Genomic DNA, 18,427 nt, shown 5'->3' on the forward strand with positions numbered 1-18,427 from the left:
TGGATTCCCTGTTTGGATTCCTTATGAATGTGCTTCATTTCTATCATTGCTGATTTTGTTAATATCATCAAGGTGAAGATTTTTCATGGTTAATGTTTGAGAGACACCCCCAAACCTAGTAAAAAAAAAAAAAAAACAACACAAAAAAAATGTAAAAAAATTAAAAAATGAAAACAATATCCACTACCTTTTTATAGGTAGTGGATATTGGTGCAACAGAGTTTGTATTAGTGAGTGCAATAAAGGAAAGTTATTGATAAAATAAAATAAATAAATAAAATGTGTAGGAATGCTTCTCTTTCTGCACCACTTTCTCCCCTTCTTCCTCCACTTTCTATCTCTTACATTTTTTCTCTTATCTGTGATCTAGCCCAAGGCAAGCAGACGTGTAATGTTAAGGCACTAACTACAGAGTGTATGGACACACACACACACTCGAAGCAGCAGAGAGAGACGTTCATGTGTGAAATGAGATCTCTGCACAATCAGTGGGAGTTGCAGCTATAAAGCACATCAAGCTTTTCAGCTTTAAGGTATCGTCGAACAAATCGTTCTAATCCGGTCACTAAATGACTGTGGAGTTGCTGTACGCTGGTAACATTTTTTTTTCTCCTCTTCATAGATAAACCCATTCATGGTGCTCCAAAAATGAAACTGAGTGTTGGGTCCAGCCGTGAGTGTTTTTTTGGGGGTTTTTTTTTTCTGAAAAAGACGAACACAAATTTTGCACCCAGTAACCACTCATCAATTTTTATTCCTAACAACCTCAAAAATTGCAAGAGCTCCATGTTTCCAACCACCATTTATTCTCACAACCAAAACAAACTGTAATTCAGACACATAAATTATGGTAACACATAAACTTTCACTTGCACATAACTTTTGCTCTACTTTGGCTTGACAAATTGCAAAATGTCTCAGACTCAACAACTTCATATCCATCACAACCCCAACAAAGAGAGGCAATCCTGACTCAATGGTGCCTTATGTTTTTTTTACAATAACAGGGGGGCAATATCCACCCCACACATCAGCACAACTGTGGATGCCATTTTTTTTTTTTTTTTCTATTTTGTCATTTGCAATAGAATTTCAACAAACCTCCCTTAGGCCTCCACAGGTTGTGTATTTCATTCCCATATTTATCGGGCATAAATCCTGAATCATAATAGGGTATAAGATATGACTATATGCTGCATTCTGCCTCGTGCCACTGACATGTAAGCAGGCTGAAATATGTTTGTATGCAAACACAGAGAGACAAAGGCCTGTGATGGGAGGCCCGGGATTTCAACAGCACTTCTTCTCTCTGATGGATGGATACTTCACTGCTATCCAGATGGAGAAAGGCAGATAGAGGCACTGGGAGTACCAGGGGGATAAAAGACAGACAAGAAGAGAGGGCAAAATCACAGAAAAGAAGAGAGGAATGAGTAAAGATAAAGGAGAAGATATATTTTACAAGGTTTTCAAAAAGTCTGGGATCATTGGAAAATGTTAGACACTGCCGCTGTGAGAGGGGCTATGTGGTTATGACACTAAAATTGTCATTTCATTATGGAAATTGTTTGAGATTTCAGCTAGATGAGAAGTTTGATAGCTCTCGCTCATTATGTGAGTGGTGGAGAGGGTTTAGGACATATGGAAGATAGCGGGAGACTGAGAGAGGGGAGGACACAGAGGGATGGTAGGCAGGAGGACGACAGGGGGGATAGCAGCAGGGGAGGCACAGGGCAGGGGAGTTTAGGATGGTCTAATAAATCGAGTGAGTGACTCCACTCATTTCTGCCCATGGGACGAATCTAGTCGCGCTCACCGGCGCAGTGCAGCATCAGGGAATTGTGGGTAATGAGAGCTTATTCTCCCCTGTAGTGTTTGCTCATCATCATTGCTACCCCCAACTGCCTCAGCCTCCCACAAAGTGCGCGCACACACACACACACACACACACACACACACACACACACACACACAAACAAACAAGCACGCAGATTTAGCATTTAGATGCTGGTGTGGCAGTTATACATATGAACATGTGCTGGTGTTGGTTTTGTGAGTAAGGTCAAACAGCGAGGTGTTATTGTTTAAATCCGCTGCTGGCGCCAATTTTGGATGTCACACTCAGTGAGACACACACACACACGGTTCAATGACGCCCTCTTTTATCCACAGGTCTTTTTTGCCTGAGGAGGCCAATCTGTCTGAGGGTAGATCCTACATGCATCAAACCACAACCCTCTATCGCCCTCTCTTTCTCTCTCTCACTCTTCTGTCTCTGCAGTCTGTGGTCCTCCTCGCCCTGGGGCCAGGCTGTGACCACAAGAAGTAGGCTGGTGGTCCCAGCAGGGGCTGAGGCGCAGACACACCATTAGCATGAGGGAATTAGAGTCATTACAACTGGAAGGGCAACGGAGGACAAGTTCTTCACTCTGCAAAGGTGGTTTGAGGAGTTGTGTGAGGAGAAAACAGAAAAAAAGTTGGGAGGTCAGATCGCTGACAAACACATATCCAATATGTAGTGCATGGATATACTTGTACAGACAATACATATTGTACATGCAGTAGTGTTGTGGATGTCTGTACTCTGAATGGCATATTTGGAGAAGTAAGTAAGTGCATGTGTGAGAAAGGAAAATGAGATGCAAATCCTGTGTCCATATGGAGTCAGTGATGTTTGTAAGGAGAGGTGGACAGGTGCATAAGGTGAGTTCATATTAAATACTAAATGTTAAAAAAAGAAAAAGCCTCTGTTTCATATTTTCCTTACACTTATTCAGTATCTCCAGTGCAATGGGTTACTCACTGGTATTTCTATTATTCTAACTTATTTGTTGTCTGAATTGAATTGAAACAAACAGCATAAGCACAACATTTTATTGCAAAAGAGGGGAAATAAGACTAAGCTAGAAGGAAATATGCAGCAGATCTGAATAGTTTTCATGTCATATCTCAATTTAGTATTTATTTCTTATGAAAAGTAAAAAGACTATGCATTTTTAAGCAATAACCATTATTGTATAAGAGTGATATCAGTAGTCTTTGCCAAGGTGAAACAATGATTGGATCCCCAAAGCAAGATCTCACACAAGACCAGACCAGCACATTGAAAGAAGCTTCCAGTGTCTCCATTTATTCCCTGTCTGTATGAGATGTTACTGCAGTCACAGATAATATGACACTATTTGACATTCTTCCCCATATCATTGTTTAAACCAGGCATCAAAATTTACCTCTGAAAAGTGATAGTGCTAAATGTTCAGGAAAGGAATGTGTAAGCTTAATTTCACACATAAGCAAAATATAAATACAAATGTTCTGCATAAATAGTATATTTTTGCAATTTGCTGTGGATTTTCAGGTTTCGCATTTAAATCCATGTCCAGCTTTTGTTTTAGAGGAAAATTTTTCCCAGATTGGCCCATACTGGGGGGTGGTGGGGGGTGAATGAATGTGAATAAATATGACCCTGTCTTTGAGTCTCCATCATCTCATTAACTTCTGCCGGGCAGCCTGGGCAGTTTCCATTATCTTTACACATGCAGAATATGAGTTAAAACTGGAGGAAGGATGAAGCAATTATCTGCTTTTTAAGCAAGGTCAGCATTGAGACTGCGGGAACCACTGGTCACTTTGTTAACAGACAGACGGTGTGGGTACAGACTGTCAGACACTCTGTAAATGAAGTACTTTTCTTTGTCTAGTCTTGGCAATTAAAACTCTCAATTCCATTTATAAAATGTGCAATAATGACAAGAACAATTAAAACTGAATATATGAGATCACTGAGATAATGAATAAGGAAAAGTGTGTGGCTTTTGTTTGACAAAAAAGCCCTTATAACAGTGTTTTTCCCTTTGGCTTCACACGGAAATTCCATTTGCATTAACTTACAAATGACTGTCTTTTGCTCATTAGAGTGATGCTGGAGTGGAAACGATCCAAACATGTTGTTTTGTGTCTTATTCAAACTGAATTATAAATCAAGACTCATGGTATAGTTTTAAATTAGAAACAGTCTTGTATAAGTAGAGTTTTCTTCTGGATATGACAGTGAATAAAAATCCACTCATATTGCATCACTCCATTTACTTGGAGATGCACTAATGATTCTTTAATTAGGCTGTAATGTCTGCAGTCCTCCCCCCACCTCTGACACACACGATGAAGGGGGTTTATCTCAATACAGCGTTACTAAAGCAGCAACAGCAGGCAGATATCCACCTTGAATGTACAGGCAGATACACATCTATAGCATGTGTGTATATGTGAAATCATAGAATATATATAATATAATACAATACACCAGTTAGGTAATTGGCCACATATTTGCTCTTCATGTACTGAATGTCAATTTTCTTTGACGTAAAGAGGGAATTTCACCAATTCTACACATCAGTTTAGATGTTTTGATGAGTATTATATGTGAAAGAATTTGAAAAAAGTAGATAAATGACCTTTTGCCTCATGTTTGCATTCTGCGTGGTGTCAGCTGGTTTCAGCCTTTTATCTGTTTGCTTCTCAACTACTCTCCATGCTCAAATATTAATACAGCAGCTTTTAAAACTGCAACATCATGGGGCATCTATTTACCTCAACTGCAGAAGATAACAGGCATTTATTTGAGGCAGACTTGTATTAGAAGTAGGTCCTCCATCTGTTTGATATGTATAATTTGGTTATGCCACTATTTTAGTACGAAGCCTTGTTTCAGTCACAATACAGCACAGCAATAAAAGCCCTGTTATAAAAGGTTGCTATCCACTGAAACGCTTTTGAGCTTTTAATCAGAAGTGGTTACAGGAAGTGTTGAGTTTGAATAAATGCATAATGTAGTGGCTTTAAGAGGAGCAAATCAAAACAAGGCTTCGCGCCAAAATACTGCTATGACCAATCATACATATCAAACAGAGAAAATTAGAAATAAAGGCTTGTTACATTCAGAAGTTCAGGTAAATAAAGGTCCCGCTCCACTGTTGCACTTCAGTCTCAAAATCTAACAGCAGATGTGCAAAATTGGCAACACTGCAGGCTACAAATGTCTCCCTCAGAAATTCTGTTTGAAAGAGCAGTGACCAGTGGGTAACTTCAACTCAATCACATGGCATTTGGCTAACCAATGTTGTAAATATGATCATTCAGCTATGATCACTCACTCAGTCACTCACAGACATTTGTGATTATAGGGCTGACCCCACTGTTGCAGTCCGGCCAAAAAACATGGTAGTGTAAAGTTGGAAAGAAGTGAGCTTACCCGACCTCTGTAGCCCACCTCTTATCTCTGCTTGAGGCTAGCACCTTGAGGCTACACTAGCATGCCCTTTGCACACCTGAATCTCCAAACCATTGGCAGTTGCATTGTGGGTAATGTAGGCTCCAGGTTTTGACAATGAAGAATAATGCCTGAAATAAAATAAGATCATATCTTTGGTTCTGCATCAATTTTGATACTTTTTTTTCTGGTCTTTGTCCATTATGAGCATGTGACAAAGAGCGCTTCATCACCTGACTTTGTAAATATGGCACCATGCACTTTTGACTGTTAGGGGTATGGAAACACATGCACTTCAATAATTGCACAAGGCCTTTAATAGGAACAACAACACTTTATTGAAGATTTGCACAATACATTTGATAACATTGTATTTTGCACATTTGTATGGCTAGATCTTGCACTATTGATTGGAATATTTGTCTCCATAGTTATTATCATAGTTATCCATGTTACTTTTTAATTGTGATTGGATGGCAGGTGCTGTGTAGGCCACACAGCTCCACCTGAAAGAGAGGGTCATGGGAGTAAATGTGCAGCCATGTTTTAAGGAATAAAACAATGAGCTTAGAGTTGAGCCAAAAGAATGTAACGGTTGATATAATATGTAGTATGTGCAATAAATATATGAAGGTGCAATGAGTGTGTTAACTACTCACCAGTCTCTTTGTCTTCAGGGTGCTCAGGCAAAAGGCTTCCCCAGACAATGGACCCCATGTTTTATGGTTCCTGGGGTAACCAAGTGTAAATTGGTGTAGGGTGGTTTAGAGATGTGTATTTTATTGTAGTAGATGTAATGTGGGGTTTTGTTTCGTTTGGTAGCGAGGAGGTGAACGTGTGTATGGGGGTGTGAGGATATGTGTGTGTGTGTGTGTGTGTGTGGTTGCAAGAAAAGAAAGGTGTGTTAATATGTGAGCAGGCACTGGATCCCTGTGAGTGGAGTCTCCCGAGGTCATTAGCCAATACACAGTATAAAAAGGTACCATTTTAACAACTTGTGTGTTGCTGTTCTGATGCTGGGTGATGCTTGCACCTGAAGAGGGATGAATAAAAGGCCTCATCTGTTACACATGCCAAACCTGCCTGTGAGTCATTTTATTGCTGTATCGTCCAACCGTAATTGTGGTCCATCTTACAGAGCACAATGATGTTGTAGTAATACTACATCATTGGAGTACTCTTAATGTGGCAGAGATTAAAAACAAAATTGAAAATGTAAGGTGTATGACAATTCAATATTAAATGAGCGGTGTTGTAAAGCCATCACTTAAACACTATCTTCCATCCATCCATTATTTACGTATAGGGTCGCGGGGTGGCTAAAGCCAATCCCAGCAGACACCGGGCGAGGGCAGACTTAAACACTACCACATTGTCTTAGTGTTGTTGTGTTGGATTAAGCACTAAAATAAAAACTGTAATTTTAGGAAGGGCAATTATCAAATTTGAAATATTAAATGCGAAAAAAAATATTAGCATGTCCAGTTAGAAATGACTGTTGAGAATCCAAACTAATGCATAGTAAAGAGACATGCATGTGCATATGAAAGCATGTGCTCCATATTCATTTATTTGCCTGATTGTGTGCCAGAGCCTTGTGCATCGCACCCTCATCATCATCACCATTGTCATCCACATCTTCAGGTTGTCCAGAGAGTCAGCCCGGGCAGGTGTGTGTTTCTATAGACTCTCTCCAGGGCAGAAGAATGAGAGCAACCACACCACAAAACTCATGATGCTGCACTCTGCTTAATGCGACATATCATCATCAGCAGCACTCAGCGTTATCTCACACCTGCCTCATCAGGGCTGCAGTGTAAGGTTGAAAAAGATCGATCTTTTAATTAGAAAAAAAATCATTTGGCAGGATACTGCGCTTTTTGCTGAAAGGGAGTTTGACTATAAACCCGTTGTACATTAACACTGGTGAAAATATTTTTAATTGTCAGTGTCTCAAAACTTGAAGGGTTGGAATTTCAGTGTTTTTTTTAAATTCTTATTTTACCTCTGAGACTTAGATCTGGGACACACCACTTGTGACCTGTTTTTTTTTTTTTTTTACCCCCAAAACATCATCCTTCCCAGAGAAGAATGTTTCACTGAAATTTGTCTGTGATCTAAAGTTTATTAAGCATGTAAAATTTCTTTAGATCTAAAGCACTGGAGGTGTCCCTCATTCTTTGAGGGGTGCACAGCAGGAAAAGCAAACAATTCTCTAACTCCAATTTAATTTCAGTACTATACCCTTCTCCTCCCTCCATAATCCCCTCTAAAAGATCCACTAATAATCATCTCTGTGCCTCATTAAGGAGCAGAGGAGTGGAAGCACAGGCTGCTCCAGATGTTTGCTGGAAAACCCCTGAGGTCCAGGGTCTGCGTCAGAGAACTTGTGTCTGTTGTAACATGTGCTATCAAGTGTGCACGATGGCATGAGCGTGTGCGCAAATGTGTATGCGATACCACTTTAAATCAGTGTGTTTGATACTTCCTGCACTGTCTCTAGGCATCACTCTGAGTGTTCCACTGCCCCACTTCCAAAGCAGAGACGGCGAGTGATGAGACTTCCTGTATGAGAACACTAGATGGAGACGTGGACAAACTCTGCCGTCTCTGCATGATTTTTATAATCAGTCTCTTTGTCTGCTGACAGTGTCACACTGAGCAATCTGTCAGGTCAGGAAATGCAGGTGAAAGCAGGATTTGAATGATTTATGGGGCTGATACTGACTGTTTATTAAAATCTTTCCAGTCACCTTTCTGCATGTCTGTTGTGAGAGATTTTTTTCTTTGCTTATTTTCTGTGGAATTAATTAGTGAATTCAGCACACGCTGGCTATTACTATTCTTTAAACACCATTTCAAATATTCTGGGAGACACACAGAGAGCTTGCATGTTTGACATTTTAGAAATTGCAATTTGAATAAATTACAAAGGAGTACATAAACATGTTGATTCAGTTTTCCACCCTTATTATCTGAAGAGATTTTAATGATATTAATTGTAACTTTTTCTTATCACGATCATGAACAAAAAAAATGTTTTTGTTATTCCTGTGTAAGTCACTTTCTTCCAAAATGCTGCCCCACTTCAGCCCCTTCAGCTTGCGGCTGAATAATTCACGCTCTCTTTATGAAATCAAAGTGAATGAAACATGAGTGAAAATTATGGCTTAACGTTACCAAGTTGTCATAGTCCTTGAATTGTCATCAGATCTGGCAACTCAAGTATCAAACGTGGCAACAAGAGCATGCAGGGCTGATCATGGAATAGATAATAAATCTTGTCTTCCTAAACATTTAGGAGACGTGATCGTGATCTGGTGAAAGGTAGGAATGAGAATATTAAAATGAAAAGTAGTGTGACAAATATATGTCTCTGATACAGACATTGAAGCATTTTTTATAATAATTCTATTAATAATTGTTTTTTGTCGCTTCGCGTTAATGCGTAAATGCAAATATTCTTTTTTTCAAATATTATTTTTAAATGGCTCTCATACAATACACAAGTCTTTTACCTTAAATTCTATCAATTGTCTGTATTATGTAGGCTATTGTAAATAATGTGTTTAGAGGAATAGCAGAAAAAAACTCACAGTAGGAAAAGCACATGTCTAAACAACTTAATTTTTACAGAGAGGACTGCAAAATACAGGTATGTTATAGTTGCTTTTGTATAAGATGGAGCTGGCTCTCATGTTTAAATAAACACTTTTTATGTCAAACACAACAGCTGTATTAGTTACCTTTTTTTTCTTTTTTGTTCACAAATCACTTTTGCTCATACTATGTAATCTGGACAACATCAAGGCCAGCCTTCTCTCCAAGAAAACCAAAGCACCCAAGGATGGTAGAGGGGTTAAGGACATACACTTTCAAAAGTTTTAATTGTCAGTGCAGAGCACTTACAGATTTCAAAAGTATTTCATTTCAAAGAATATTCGCCCTTATTACACCCCGAAAGGTTGAGTGTTTTGAATTGACTCCTTGGTATTGAGACATAGTACATTGATATATGCTCACTGAACAGGGACAAGAGGTAAAAAAAAATTATGTATGTACACAGCTGAACTGCAAGAGTATATATATGTTTTACAAAATGTAATTTTGATCAGATTACGTTCTCTAGTAATGTGGAAATGTTTTTAATGACAGCATTGTTAAACATCTTTGTGGTTATGTTTAGACACACTGGGCACTTTGTTAAGGTCAGGCTTAACACAGTTTAACACAGAGAAAAGCTCACAGTGACTCCAGACACAACATGATTGTTTACATTTACATCTGCCATCCACCCTTTCATTCATTCAAAAATTATGCTACCTTTGTTACCATCCAGCAATTATGTTTTCTACTAAATGAGAACTGATATCTTTGTCTGTATTGAAAAAATGGTGGCCATCAGTAGCCAATTCTCTGAATCACTCAGAGACATCTCCCCAGGTTAAGGACACATCACTGTCCATGGTCAGCCCTCTTTCTGAGGGCAGTGTACTGGCAGCCAAACATATAGCAATCCTCTGCTCTCATGCCCTTCTCTGACTCCTTCAGTTAATAGCTCATCAACTTCCTCATTCAGCCCTCTAGCTGAAAGCAAGGCTCCAAAAAGTGTAACATGTAGCACACCCACTACATGTGCGTCTCCATCTTCCCAAGTCAATGATGTATCACTTCTCTCATTCACCCCTCTCAGTAAGAACGATGTGTTAAAACTCCTGACTGGTAACTGTCCTACTACATGTGCACTGGACCCAATTCCCGCCAACCTCCTCCAAGCCACATCTCACACCCCTCTGCCAGCAATTACACATGTGATAAACGCTCCAATGGCTGTGGGAAACCAGAATTCTTTACAGGAAATACCCTTGATCCAAATCAGTCAGGCTTAAGAGCGGTCACTCCACAGAAATTGCTCTGTTGTCTGTGACAGAAGCCCTAAGGGCAGCTAGAGGTGCAGCTCCTCAATCCTTATCTTGCTGGACCTATCAGCAGCCTTTGGCACAGTGAACCACCATATCCGACTGTCTGCACTGTCCAATACGCGCATCTTGGGCAAAGTGTTTTCTTGGTTTGAATCCTATCTCACTGGATGCTCCTTTGATTTGTCACAGCAAGGACAAACATCCTTATCTCAGTCCATCCCCACAGGGGTTCCCCAAGGATCATTGCTGGCGCCCCTTCTCTTTGCAATATACACCATCTCTTTGGGTCCAGTTATCCACTCGCATGGCTTCTCATATCACTGCTAAGCTGACAACACCCAACTATACCTATCTTTCACACCAGATAACCCCACGGTCTCAGTACAGATCTTGGCTTGTCTCTCGGCTTGTCTCTCAGATATATCCACATTGGTGAGGAAACACCACCTTCATTATATCACCTTCAGATATTAAACATCTTTTCAAACAAAACCTCACTAAGACTGAAGTCTTAGTTATGCTGGTCAGTCCATCTCTCCATCACAATAGCAACATCAAAGGTGCCTCTTTCTCTCTTCCCAACCAAGATCACGAGAAACCTGGACGTCATGTTTGATGCCCAGCTGTCTTTAACCACCTCTTTAACCCTAACCACTTTGCATTGCACAACAAAAGAAAAATCAGGCCTTACTTTACTCAGCACACCACCCACTTCTTGGTAGATGCCATGGTGATCTCTTGCCTCAACTACTGTAATGCTCTTCTGGTTGGCCTGCATTCACAAACAGAGAAACACTTACAGATGGTCCAGAATGTGGCAGCACATCTGGTCTTTAATCAGCCTAAAAGGGCACATGTCACTCCACTGCCCTGATCTCCACTTGGTTGCCTGATTCAAATTCAAGTCACTGTTGCTTGCTTAAAGAGTGACTTCTGGGTCTGCACCCATTTACGTAAATTCTAGCATACACGCTTATGCTGCTTCTCAGCCACTGTGTTCCTCCAAGGAGTGCTGCCATCCCTGCCTTATGTGCAGGGATGGCAGCCAGATCACAGTCCAGAATATTCTTGTTTGTGGTTTAACAATGGTGGAACGAGCTACCAAATACCAGAGCGGGGGCATCCCTCTCTATTGCAAGAATCTTGAAGACTGATCTCTTTTGAGAGCACCTCTCCTCCTAACACCTCTAACAGTAGTTACTGTCCACTTTCTGTGCACTTCTTTACCTGATCTCCTGGCACTTCACATTATTGAACAGATTTAGTACTCAAAGGTCACCTACTGCACTGAAGCTTTAGTGTTGTCCCTCACTTGTAAGTTGCTTTAGATAAAAACATCTGCCAAAATGTTAAATTAAATCCAATTCACATTTGCAAAAAGGATGGACCATTCACAGGGTAATGATGTTAGCGTGGCTTCCCACTTTAAATGTAAAGTCTTTATAATGTATGGCTAATATATATTTTTTCAAGATTCTTAGAGCTGTCTTATTATTTGTAAGTATTCAAACCCAGTTGGAGGTTTGTGTATAAGGAACTGGGATACAGTATGCTGTCCTACAGTTCTTTCTGCAGCAATAGACAATTCATTATTGATGAACCCCCACCTTTCTGTCCTTTCAGTAAATTTTAATAGGTTTTTCACAGGTTTTTCTAGCACTAGTAGTGGAAAGGTGGACATAGCACCTCCCCAACCCTGCAGCAAATGGGAAAGGCTTGAAGTGCTTCCACCCATAGAAAAGGTCAGATAATGCATAGTGATATCCTTTACATAAGCACAATTTAGCAGTAGGCTCAGGCACAACGCAGTTGATCAAGCTATCATTGAAATTAAGCAGGGGTCAACATACAGTTGAGAGTTTTTCCATGTGGGAAAAAATGCTGCAGAGAGTTATCACCCCTCAGGTTTTCATCTTCTTCTCTGGTTCAGTTGCATGGTAATCACATGTACTCTCTGCCTTTCACGGCATGCTTGTCGCTTGCTGTAGTGCAGTGGGAGGCAGTATGCTCAGAGTGAAACATGGTATTTAGTATACTAGTATCTGTGGAGGCACATACCGTATTATCAACTGGTGTAATGGTAGAAAAGAACTGTAAGAATTAATATTTGACCAAGACCACTGAACTGGCAAAAACAACGAGTTAATCTGCGTAAAGCAAATAACTGGCAAATAACATTTCCTTCTTGCGTAGATGATGTGGATGTGTCTTCTGTGGCTTACATCATGTGTCCTTGAAGGACAAACTGACAACTCATGTCATGTCACCGACATCACCAACAGGTGGCAGCAAACTGCTCAACTAAGTCAATGAGTTTCATTCAAAGAGGGAAAACTGACAAGGAACAGTCACATTAGACATTGCAGTGATGAATGACCTCAACAATCACAATTATTTAACCATGGGGGGGGGGGGGGGGGGGGGGCAAGGTCAACAATAAATACACCTAGCAAGAATTTTAAAGGTTGTATTTGTTTGATTTGTTGCTTTTCATTGTGGACACCATAAAGCTTCATCTCAAGGGTGAGAATCAAAACAGTTCCTTAAAAATGATTTTGACTGACTTAAATGCACCTGCCTTTGAATATCACCTGTTGCTGCAGAGGACACACTGTTCTCACTGAGTTCAGTGCATTTCATTTAAATCAGCTTTTTGAAGAATTAAATCTATTCCCTGCAAATAAAGCTTTGAAACAACCTAATGTTGGGAAATAAAATAAAGTTAAACAACAACAAACTATTAACAAAATTAATAATAATAAAAATAACAATAATAATAATAATAAAAGTTAAATGATATTGTGACATTTTGGTGTTTGGTCAAAATTTTCTGGGTGGAGCAGATTGGGCTCATGACCTCAACATTTCCAAACTCCTGGCTATGGCCCTGATTCTGAGCTTTGACACAGTCCTGAGGTCAGAGGTCTCTGCTATGAACCGTGAGGTCTTAATATGACATACAACTGCAGCATACTATGAGTGCATTAAAAATTTTATGAATGGGTGCCCCCAGGAGCAGAACCTTTAGAGGCATAGTTGTGTTGGTGCCTTGTTAAACTCCACTGCGCCATGCAGGCCCTTCCCTGGTGGGCGTGCGTAAACGGCCCCAGCCCTCTCTTAATATAACTCCCCTCCAAAACAGAAAGAGAGAAAAGAGGGAAAGGAATGCTCACCCAATCAGAAGCGGTCTAAAAACTTGTCAGAGAGAAGGGTGTTTTTTTTTTTTTTTTTGTCGGATACAGTGCGTGTGTGTCATACCGTTTTGATCCATTTTGTGGTCCCGGGTGGTGCTGGTGGAGCGCACAGCGGGAGGCGCATTGTCTGTATGCAAACTGGAGGACATGGCCATTGTATGCGTTTGGGCATATATGGAGGGGCCGATGGCTCGGAGGATACAACCCGTCTGAAGTCTCAGGGAGAGTCGCCCTCGGCTGTGTTGTGTGCGTTTCTCTCCAGAGACCTTCTCTACTTTTTAACCGCTCCGCTCCGTCGCTATGAGTTGCCTGGATGTGATGTACCACCAAAGCTATGGAGCGCACTACCTCCCTGCAGCGGCGTACAAGGCGACGTACTACAACCACCATCACCAGCAACAACAGGTGAGACACTCACCGTTGAAACTTTGCCGCTGCTGAGGGGCACTGACACTGGCTTTTTGAGATCTAGTAAGAAGCGTGAGTGAGTATGAGAAACTTTATTTTCACAGCATAACCGATAGCAATAACTATTTAAGACACTAATACGAGTTTGTAAGACTGAGTAAGCTGCATGCAGGCTACCACAGAGAAGCTGGACAACGTCACCAGCCCTAAAATCAATTCGTTTTTCACCTAAGGGCTTTCTGACTTCTGCTCAGAACATCACCCCAAACTTTCTTTAGGCTACGTCTCATACACTCACACACACACACCTCTTAACTTCAGTGTCAGTTTTGAATGATTAAATTCCAGTCTGGGGCTCGGCATTCACCGCAGGTCAGGCGTAATGACACGGAACTATTAATCCTGTGGTCAAACGGTGATGTAATGACAGCCGGTCAGTCACTCAGGAATGTGGACGCGGCACATTGGGCTTTACAAATAGTTGGAATGCGGGATGGGAAAAAAGAAACTTGTTTTCACACAACTCCCAAGCTGCTGCCAGCTCGAATAAACGCCGACATGTGATGATGAAGAGTAAACACTATTTAAATATGAAACACCTAAAGTAACATTTTGTTTCACTGAGTAAGATTTTTGCTCAGTATTCTATGTTGATTTAACTGGCTGATCTTAAAATATAAAGTCTTTTCTATCTGGATCTGTCTGTCTCTCCCTCCAGAGGAAGCTGAGTGTTTACAGTAAGATGCAGGAGTGTATGGAGCAGCAGCAGCAGCAGCAGCAGCAGCAGCAGCAAGGAGGAGGAAGAGGGATGCTGTCCAGGGATCAGGGGCTCCAGCACGGTCCTGGAGGCGAGTCAGGCCGCAGACTGACATCTGATTCGGAGCTGAAGGATACTGCTCAGCCAGCAGAGGCAGAGTACTTGAGCTCCCGGTGCGTTTTGTTCACGTACTTCCAAGGCGACATCGGTGACGTGATCGATGAGCATTTCTCCCGGGCTCTCAGTCAGTCCAGCACCTTCAACAGCGAGACCAAGCCAATCAGAGTGACTCAGCAGTCTGCTTCAGCCACTGCTGGCATATGGAAAGGTGAGAGGGGCAGCAAATCTGAAATAGTATTCACAGAGGAAATTATTTATAAAGCATTTAAAATATTGAAGATCAAAGAAACATGTTCAAGCATTACAATCTTTGTGGTGTGTTTGTTGCAGATGGTGGTTCTCTTTCTGAGGGCCAGAGCGGCTCTGTTTGGAACAGTGGCAGCACCTATCCATCCCAGACCAGTTCCTGCCTCCCATCAGTCTCTGTCTCAGTCCACCCAGACTTTTCCCCCAGCCCCGTATCCTTCAACCACCCAGATGGAGCTCTGTGGGCCAGCCACGTGCTCTCCCAGGCCAGCCTCCCACCTCCGGCTACCCTCCCCGACAGCTGGACCTACAGCCTGAACCCCCAGACCACCAGCGGCTACCCCAATGTCCATGACATCTACCATCCTCACCCCCACGCCCATATCCACTCCCGGCACCACCACTCAATGCTCCATTCATACCCAGCCCACAGCGCAGCATTGGATCCCAGGTTTAATCCACTGCTGCTGCCTGGTGTTAGGAACCAGAACCAGCCAGCTGCCAACACAGGGAGTTCCTCACACAACGAGGGGGTGAAGACAGAGATGGACCCCAGCAGCAACAGTCCTGCAACGGCCACCTCTGTCTCATGGACCCCTTCAGCCCTACATGGATCTCTGGAGGCATATGACTCAGGTAGATACCACAAAACAATGCAGCTATAAGTATTTGTCACACTTCACATGTATTCCAACTTGTGCAATAGATGTTAACAATCACAATAATGATTTGACCTTGTTTCTTTCTTTCCTTCTCTGCAGCTCTTGATCAGACCAAAGCAAAGACGTCAGTTTGGTTCTAACTGATGTACTAATGACAAGACGGAATATGGGTTCACAATAAAAGGATCTATTATGTAGCTTTATCCGTGTATGGCTGCAACACCAGCACTGTATTGTAAATGTAGATATAGAATGCTAACTGTTAGCTTAGACTATGAGTCCTGCACTGTCCACACAACTTATTATGGAGATGAACTCAGGCTTTGGACTTAAACAACAGTGATCTAATGCTTTGGCTTCAGGTCAAGGCCTCTGAAGAACGATAAAAACCGACTACTAGCTTTAAGGATGGGAGGCCTCTTCTTCTCTGTCGGCACAAAACTCCTTTTGATGCAAATGTGAGACCAAGTGGTTCTGTTTCAAGAGCTTCATTTTGATCCACAGTTTCCTTTGTACAGTGAATGTTTGTTGATGACTGTAAATGGTTTTTTTTGTACAGTTTTGCCATGCTAAGTTGTTGTTTGCTGGATGACTTCTGCTCATTTGTTGCCTGAAAGCTACTTTTACTATTTTGTCTTAGGGGAATGTGTAGTGTAAATATTGGTTCTTTATGTTTAAGAAATAAATTTGTTAAACTGTATTGGCAAATGGGTTTTTCTTTTTCAGACACTGGTTTTATTAATTCCAAACACGTGTGGAATGTGAGCAGAATATACACCTCCAACTAAATTCATCACTAAAGTTTATAGTCTACTTATTATGGGCTGTTTATTTCAAGAAAATGAAGAGAAGAGACAGTAATTTGTAATTTGCACCTCATTGCATCATAGAAAATCTCAGCTCCTCTATGCAGCCTCTTGTAAAAACAGGTAATGTTTGTTGTTCTAAAACATAAAACACACTGATGTCTAGCATTCCACACGCTCTCAGCTGAGAACATTCATTACTGAGGGCACGACAGGTTATAGGTTAATGTGAATAGGAGGATGCTCCCAGTAGACCCAATCACAGGTCACTTTGTAAACTCAAAACTGTATCTAATGCTAACCTACTTTGTTGTTGCTCAGAATAGGAATCCTCACTCTGTTGGTTGTATCAGGTATAAATGCTGGTAAACAATATATTGTCCATCACAGACCTGACGGGAGATGAACTGTAGTAGAAAGGGAAGTGGGCTGCATTCCACAGATGGCTGTTGCGAGGTACCATGACAGGTCTGTTGTCTGTCTCCACACAAACACACACACACAAACACACACAATCCCAGACTGATGAACACATACCAAAGAATGCATTTCCTGTCTGGACAGGAAGTTTGTCGGACAGTGGCACACTACTCACACACTCCGCTACAAACACGCACATGCATGCACACACACACACACACACACACAGACAGAGACAGAGAAAGAGACAGAGACAGAGACAGAGACAGAGACAGAGACAGAGACAGAGAAAGAGACACATTTCAGCTGTCACAGTTAAGTTTCATTTGGCTTCCTTTTGCTTATGTTCCTAAAAAAGTATTTAGTTGAGTGTGTGAATGAAGCTATGACCTGGTTTCCAGTGAATTCATGGATTTATTCTCAAACTGAAACTGAACCCTGAAAGCTCTGCTCTAAATACATTTTTCTTTCTCAGTTGGCTCTGGTGCCAAGACCAGCCTTAAATGTACCCATCCTGACATAATCAACAGCTGGATGTGCTTGTGCAAGCATGGCCATGTGTGTGTGTGTGTGTGTGTGTGTTTGTGTGTGTGTAGTGAGTGGTCTGACCAGGTGGTTTGATCAGCAATAGTAGCCCACTAACATTCCAGCTTCCTCTCCCACATATCTCATTCTCCATCTCTACTAACCACTGGGACTTCAGCAGCTGTGGCTCTGTCCAAAGTATCTACAAATCATGATGGAAAAATGATGGGTGGAAAAGGCTGATATAACACTCAGAATTGATGATATTTATTTATTATCAATTCCTCGACCGGTGTGAGTGTTCTGGTTGGATTTACAGTGTGACAAGAAACAAAGTCCACAATGTCTGAGCTCTTTTAACATGTTTGTTTTTCCATAGGCCTTTTTCACAGCAGACATTTCAACTTGTCATGGTAGGAAAAGCACAGGTGTAACTATTCCTATAAGTGCCCATGTACAGTGTGACAGTGCACCAGCATGAACAACACCAGGATCCTGAAACTCAAGCAGCTCTGCTATTTTCAACTCTGCTTTTCCTACTATGAGGTGTCCTCTGTGGAAAAACGGCACCACGTCATGAGCATGTTTACATCCAGATTAATACTTTTTATCATTTGAACCTGATTAACACTAACACACTAATAATGATAACAACTAATCACTGAATAATAATTAATAAATAAAATAAATAAGTAAAAAGATAAAAAGTAAAAACAAACTAACTCAACAATGCTCTTCACTCTGTTTGAGAAGTCATCTGGTGCTGGGTGTGTCTCTTATTGCTACAAGGCTGATGTGTGGAGGCTGTCATGATGACTATGTTTGGGGAGTAAAATAACAGGCTGCAATTATCGCATAAAAGAGATTTATTCATTCATAAAGTGTGTCATTTTTATAATGGTGCTTAATGATTTGCTGTATGAAAAATATTCGGTGAAATCCTCTCTCAGAGTATTTAATAAAAGAAGCCTCAGGAAGACAAAGAGTGTAGAAAAAAAAACATGTTGAGAGGAAAAAAATTGAATATTCTCTCCTCTCATCTTCTCTCCTCTCCTTCAGAGCTCCTAATTAGCATTAGCATGTAGCCTCTGCATCAGC

At 41.1% G+C, this 18,427-nt stretch overlaps 1 protein-coding gene and 1 long non-coding RNA gene across 2 annotated transcripts; one reads left to right on the plus strand and one right to left on the minus strand.

The window, feature by feature from the left end:
* Positions 1-791: 791 nt before the first annotated feature.
* On the minus strand, positions 792-5,379 carry LOC139637099 (uncharacterized). Its single transcript, XR_011694536.1, has 3 exons — positions 5,252-5,379; positions 2,266-2,429; positions 792-1,362 (listed from the first exon to the last, which is right to left on the minus strand). It is a non-coding gene; the product is annotated as an uncharacterized lncRNA (long non-coding RNA).
* Positions 5,380-13,346: 7,967 nt separating this feature from the next.
* On the plus strand, positions 13,347-16,278 carry vgll3 (vestigial-like family member 3). The gene is given in 5 exon segments (XM_071505752.1): positions 13,347-13,668; positions 13,670-13,790; positions 14,512-14,878; positions 15,001-15,552; positions 15,678-16,278. Coding segments are annotated over 5 exon segments (1,233 nt in total). The 5' UTR covers positions 13,347-13,516; the 3' UTR covers positions 15,719-16,278.
* Positions 16,279-18,427: the final 2,149 nt, after the last annotated feature.

The sequence above is a fragment of the Trachinotus anak genome, unplaced genomic scaffold (assembly GCF_046630095.1).
Source record: "Trachinotus anak isolate AG129_WGS33_773 ecotype Australia unplaced genomic scaffold, CSIRO_AGI_Tana_v1 ptg000001l, whole genome shotgun sequence".
Taxonomy (NCBI): Eukaryota; Metazoa; Chordata; class Actinopteri; order Carangiformes; family Carangidae; genus Trachinotus; species Trachinotus anak.